General features: G+C 27.1%; 1 protein-coding gene across 2 annotated transcripts in view; it reads right to left on the bottom strand.

Moving 5' to 3' along the window:
* LOC117167152 (patj homolog) overlaps positions 1-6,825 on the bottom strand; it is a 96,339-nt gene that overhangs the window by 51,773 nt on the left and 37,741 nt on the right. Inside the window, exons 7-10 of one of the 2 annotated variants that reach the window (XM_033351876.1) lie at positions 6,226-6,527; positions 2,851-2,985; positions 2,536-2,694; positions 2,156-2,344 (exon numbers count right to left, since the gene is read on the bottom strand). In XM_033351876.1, coding sequence (XP_033207767.1) covers positions 2,156-2,344; positions 2,536-2,694; positions 2,851-2,985; positions 6,226-6,527 — 785 coding nt within the window. The remainder of the gene's footprint in view (positions 1-2,155; positions 2,345-2,535; positions 2,695-2,850; positions 2,986-6,225; positions 6,528-6,825) is intronic. The other variant, XM_033351884.1, reaches the window with a different exon arrangement.

Genomic DNA, 6,825 nt, shown 5'->3' with positions numbered 1-6,825 from the left:
GTTTGTGGATTAACTACTGTTGGATAGGCGAACATATTCCCAGAATTTAGAGACAATCGAAAAACATGACTTTTTGAGTTGGGGCAGTTGAGGAATAATGCCTCATATGTATGTGAGGCACAGATCTGTCCTCTATAGGAAATAGTTCATTTGAATATTATTGAAGGGCGCGGATTGCGAATCCCAACACTTTCAAATTAATTTCGAAACTTCATTCATTCTAAAACAATCCACATAAGTCCATATCATAATTATCCTCAGCTTGAAAGATCCGAAACCTCTTAATTAAATATTATTTTCAGATTCTAATTGAAATTCTAAACGTTCAAATAAACGATTTTTTAGAAAGATTTCTATCTAAACTAAAAACAGAGCCAAAATATTGGTTCATTTACATTTTAAATAATTAGACAAATAATTTTTTCAAGAAAAAATTCCGAACATGAAAAGTACTGCAAACGTAATTCCTGGCAGAGAAATACCCTGAAATTTCTAATCTACAAATAAAAATAAAAATACCGATGTTATCAACAAAATTGAAATCTTCAGAAAGTGAAAAATAACAAAAGCAAAAAATCCATATACGTACGTAGGTATAACAAATAAAATGGTACTCTAATACATAACAAAATAATGCTAAATATTAATTTTTGTTACTCGTCGGGAATTTTAAATTTCAGAAATATACTAATATCGGAATTTAAAAAATTCGGGCTTTAAATTTTCGATAATTTGATTTTTTCATTCGGGTTTATTCTCGTTAAAATTATTTTATTTCAAAAATATTAAAGTACAAATGAAAGCATTCAAGGTGGAACTCTTAAATTTTAAACTTATAAAATTTTAGTTTCAAAGTTTTTCAATTCCAAAATTGTGTATTTAAATACTTAATAACTTATACCAATAAAATGGAAAGTAGTAACACTTTTCAGTTAAATCATTTTTAATTTAATGCATTTAAACTGAAAAATGTACAATTTTGAACTTTGATAAATTGTAGAGTTCAAAGATTCAGTTCCAAAAATATAAATCTATTTTATTATTTTCAATGCTCCAAATTGAAGAATCAATCATTAAATTTGAAAAAATATAGTATTTTAACCAACTTTAAGCTAAAAAAATTAAAACTTAAACAATTTTTACATTACATTTGGATTATTTTAATTTTAAATAGTTTAAATATCCTTAAAAACCTTCAAAATTTTAGTTCAAAATCTTTAAAAATATAAGTTGTTTCAATTTTTTTAAATTTAAAATTATTATTAACAGTTTCTCATAACTTTATAAATATCTTTTTAAATAATTCGAATTTCAAATAATTTTACGAAATGAAAAATCATTTTTAATTTCCGTAGCAATCATAAGAAATTTTTTTAAATATTTTGAAGCCTTTCAAAGTTTAAAAGCTCCTAGAAATTTAAACGATTCAAGGCTTTCCATTTCAAACAATTCAGTTTCAAATTATTTCCATTCTTTTACGACTAAGGCTTTTGAGTTAAGCCAATATAATTTTCATGATAAAACTATGGGAATTCTTAAATTTTGATCAAATAACAATGTTTTTTAGTATAAATTTTCAATATGAAACGCTTTTAATTTCCAATTGTTTAAAACTTCCATGACTGCATTTTGTCATTCTTTATATTAAAAATGTACACTTAAAAAAAAATTGAAAATTTTGTGAAGTAAAAGATTTTCGAATGACGCATTATAAACTGAATGATATCACAATTAAAGAAAATAAAATAAAAATAATAAAAAAAATAATAAATAAAATAGAAATAATTCAACTAATTATTTTAAAAATGGTTAAAATCGAACTTGGAAAAATTTTTCTTCTCAAATTTGTAAAATTCCCGGTCTAAAATAAATTCACTATCATTTCCCGGTTTTACTAGTACAGAAAATTTCCAGGTTCCCGGTTCAGCGGACACCCTGTTATTAGTTCTTTAATTAATGAATTTCAAATTATTTAATTCAGAACATTTTTAACCTTAAAATATTTAACCGTTAAGGTTTGTAATACGAACAAAAATTTTAGAATCAATTAATCGTATTTTCCCTTGAAAATTTCTGAATAAAAAGAAAGTCTTATGTATTGCCTATTTTTACAATAAAATTGAAAATTTAATTTTGTATAATTTAAGTTACTCACGTGCATTTCGATATCCGGTTCCTGAGAGTACATATATCCATTGTCGTAGTTTAAATCTGTTTTCGCGTGTCGGACATTATAAGTTTCTGGAGTTGAATGAATCAAATGACGATCGAGTTCATCTGGATCGCCCAGGATTTTTGTTGGTACGATCGGTGCATGGCTTCCGAGGGCCTGAAGAAGTAAAATCTTCAAGAAGTAATGAAAAAAAGAAGAAAAAAAATGGGTTTAAATTGAAAAAAAACAAAAAAGTAGGGGGAAACTTGAGTTACAAGGAATAAAATAATAATTAATATTAATTTAAAATAAAATGTTAAAGATTGAGTCATCAGTTGTTCTCTAATGATGAATTATAATTTTTTAAATACATATAATAATACCTGGTAGTCGGGGGAAGTAGGTTCGACTGGACGTGCAACGACAAGTCGAACATGAGTTCCCGATTGTCTGAGAACAGCTGCGACCTGTTCACTTCCCATTCCACGGAGATTGACTTCTCCGATTTGCAATATATGATCTCCACTTTGCAGCCTATTATCCTGCAACAATATTTTAGGATATTGGAGAATAAAAAACTCGAGAATGTAAAATACTGGAATATTTAACTAAAATCTTTGCAACAGCATCGAAAAAACTGTAATATTATGCTCAAATTTATAAAGGTTTTTTTAGTTTCTCTTTCAAAATCAACTTACGCGATCAGCGACTCCACCAGGGAGAATAGTTTTGACGACAACGCCTGTGCTTCGGCCGCCGATGATTCCAAAGCCAAGACCACTTCCATCGTTGATAAGGTTTATTACTTCTACTTGTGCCCACTCGGTATTCAACTATACAAGTTTTGGAATATTAGGATATCTAATAGGGCCGTTACATTATTTACGATAATTATATTTAATTTAAATATCAATGAAAATGTGGGGATAATCCGCTGCAGCTGTGTTTGCGTAAATGCCAACAAAATGGAGAAAAAAATTTGGGTGCAAATTCGCACCAGTGTACCGTTTGAGGGTTAAATAATAAATAACCTACTCTTTACATATTTGTAAAATAAAATCTGGTTTAAATTCCTTATTTAGATGAAAATTGAAGATAAACAATTAGTAATCCTGTCTAAAAAAAGTGATGTTACCAAATATCTCGAAAATATCGGACACATTGTTGTCGCAAACCTGCATATTGCATGGATATGACTTTTAGCAGCTGTTTTCAGAAATTTCTCTTTAATTTTACGGACTTTTGTAAATGACAATTTAAAATAAAGAATTTTAATCCGAAAAATTTAAATTGCAAATGATTCTTTAATAATAGAGGCAACAATTCTGTTCTTAACTTATTGACCACATGTTAAGAAAATTACAAAAGGATTCTATTCATAACCCATTGTTCATATCAAATGAGGTTATACATAATTATCTATAAATAAAGATTAAGAATTTGCTGCATCATCAATTTAGTTCATGAAATTTCAAAATAAATCATTCCATTTTGTGATTAAATGTATTTCTGAACTTTTATAAATATTACTGATAAAAAGAAAATTATAATTTTTCATGTTTTTTGTTCTATATTGGCGAATAATTCGGTTCATAACATTTTATTATCACGCTTTAATTTTTAGGCTTTTTCACACTTTTAAAGAGATGAAAAAATCCAATTATGTACCGATAAGAAGAAAATGGTCGGTAACGGTAACCAAAATGTTACTGGTACCAACAATAAAACTTTTAAAAAATTTTAAACGATATAGGTTTTATTTTAAGGTATTAATCTTCAGTTTTGAAGATTTAAAAATGTGTCGAAAAAGAATCTGGAAGATTGTAAGAAATTCCTTTTAACTCTGCAAGATTAAAATTTTTGTTGTTGAAAACTTTGAATTATATCAAATCAAGTTTCGAAGTCTTGGAAATTTTGAAAAGATTAAAAAATAATTTAAATATGGAGAATATTTCAAAAGTTTGTTTAACAAAATGTAGATTTTTACCACTGATTATGACAAATAAGCTTTTTAAGAATTTTGAAATGTTCCTAGAGAAAATTTTTTTTTAAGATTCCTCGAAAAATTTAAAATGATTTTTTATTTTGCAAAATTATTTTTAAGAAAAAATTAAAAAATATTTCAAAACATTTCACATGATTTAAGAGATATTTAGAATTTTTGAAAATATGCAAAAATCATTTTTCACTTTTAAAAATTCTAAAAATTTCAAGCACTAAGTAGAATTTTGAAACTTTTGAACAAAAAAGGTTAGAGTCTATGATTTTTTTAATTTGCAAAATTAATTTTTAAAGAATGTTTGAACATTTCAAAAGATGTAAAAAAATTGTCTGAAAAATATTTGTCGAAGCTTTTCCCGAATTTGTCGAAGCTTTTCCCGAATTTCGGGACGAGAGACTTCGTTAAAATATATTTAGGAATTTCAGAAGTTTTTAGTAGATTAAAATTATTTTAAAATTTCCGAAAAATTATCAAATATTTTCAAATTCCATCGAAATTTCTGCAAGTCCTGAATATCTTTTTAACTTAACTAATTGTTTTCTAAAATTTGGTAAAATTCAGTAAAATAAAAAACTGTCTGAATTTTCACAAGAAACCTAGTAAAATTATATTTATATAAACTTAAAAATAAATAAATAGTTATTGGAAGGTTTTATTTTGTGTTGAAAATTATTTGTGCCTCAAATTCTAATTTAGTTGCAATTTTTGTTCTATCTTGACTAGAAATTATTTGTTTAATTAAAAATTCATCTATTTTGTTGAAAATTCGTGTTTTTTATTTTAAAATGCAACTGTTTATTAGAAAATTAAGCTGTTTTGTTTAAGAATTCAACTATTTTGTTCAAAATTCGTGTTTTTTTATAAAGCCAACACTTTTTTATTTAAAATTAAAATATTTTTTAATTGAAACATGAACTATTAGATTTGTGTTGATAATTAATATTCTTTAGTTGAAAATTCGTCTATTTGATTCAAAATTAATCTTTTTTGGTTGAAAATTAACTTTCTTATTGAAATTTTGATTTAAAATATATGAAATCTTCAAAAATCTTTCTGTATTTTCTCAAGAATTTTAGATATTATTTTATTATTCTTTTTTAATTACTTTAAATTCATAAAATAGTTATTCAAAAATTTTATTTTGTATTTCACATTATTTTTCCCCTCGAAGTAGAAAACTACTTTTAAAGGCCTTATTGGCTAACTCCCAAGTCTCGAATAAAAAAAGTCGAAACAGTTGACCGATTTCATAGGAACTTCTACTAAACAGTGACAGCATTTACATATTTAAAATTTTACATATTAAAATAAAATAAAAAATAGATACTATTAACGAAAGATATTTTCGCTTTAGTAAAAATTGTTTTCTATTTTTTTATTAAAGGTCAAACTTGAAAAACAAATGACTTTTTTTGCAACGGCCCTATTATCTTCAAATGTCATACGACAAACTTTCGAAACTGCATTTTAAATCAAAATTAAATTTTTAAGAACTGCAAATTGCAAGCCTTTCTACGCTGAATAAGTTCAATTTGAAGGTCGACAAAATTTAATGCTTTCTAAATTATTTAATGAGCATCTCTCAATTTAAATTTGAAAACGTTTAAATCATATTAGCTGACAGCAAAAAATGTGAAAAAAAAACGAAAAACGCTTAATTATCAAACTCTACCCTAAAAGTAATATGACACAAACTTGAAAATGCTGTTCTTGCAGTGTAAACAAAATGAAAATTCGTTGCAGTGCAAGCTCAGGAAAGTAGAATGTACTTAGAATGCAAATTCGTGAAAATGCAATTTCCGACAAAGTATAAAATGAATATTCATAATAATCTAAAACTAATTTACGCGAAACGAATATAAATGATAACAAATGGCAATTTGGAAAAATATAAATCAAGCCAAATGATAATTCGGGGCTAGAAAAATTAGGTCAAACTTTAATTCAGCAAAATATATACGGTAAGAATAAATGGCTAATATATAAAATAAATTTCGTTAAAATAATAATAATTACGGAAAATAATTCCGATAGATGATAATGAATGAAAAATAAATTTGAGTTGACTTGCCACCATGTCAGTGCCACTCTTCGCGATTTCACTGACGGCGGACGGAGCTGTTTCGACGACCGGAACTCCAGTGCCAGCAGACGATGTGGATGCAGAATTTGGTACCACAGAAACGATCGCTGCACTCGGAGTGGTGGGTTTTGTGACCCCTGGTAAGACTGCAGAAGGCACCGGTGCCGATTGCTCTTTGGAGGCGGTAAAGTCGGTAAATCCGCTGCAGATGAGAGATCCCGTTCCCTCTGCTGCTGCGGTCGAAATCGAGACCCCGGACACCTCATCCGTCGCAGCTGGGCTCCCAATATCTAAAATCATAATTCGATTTCTTCTCCTTTTTCTTCTTCTAGTTCTTAAATGCACAAGAATTTATGTTGCGATTTATAGAGTATTAAAGATAATTTAAAGTATTAATTGTTTAAACAAATATATATCATAATTCATACATATATTTTTACAAAAACATTCTAGAGTTAAATCAGGGTGTCCAGCGATTCCTAGATAAAACTGCAAGGTCTTTTCCAGGCTTTCCAGGTCAAGAAATCACGTTTTTCGAGGTCACCTTTTTCTTACAACAAATAAGTATTTGTTGTAAGAAAAAGGTAA

Source organism: Belonocnema kinseyi, chromosome 1, assembly GCF_010883055.1.
Source record: "Belonocnema kinseyi isolate 2016_QV_RU_SX_M_011 chromosome 1, B_treatae_v1, whole genome shotgun sequence".
Classification (NCBI taxonomy): domain Eukaryota; kingdom Metazoa; phylum Arthropoda; class Insecta; order Hymenoptera; family Cynipidae; genus Belonocnema; species Belonocnema kinseyi.
The sequence above is the reverse complement of the archived record's forward strand: the minus strand, read 5'-3'. Positions and strand labels throughout refer to the sequence as shown.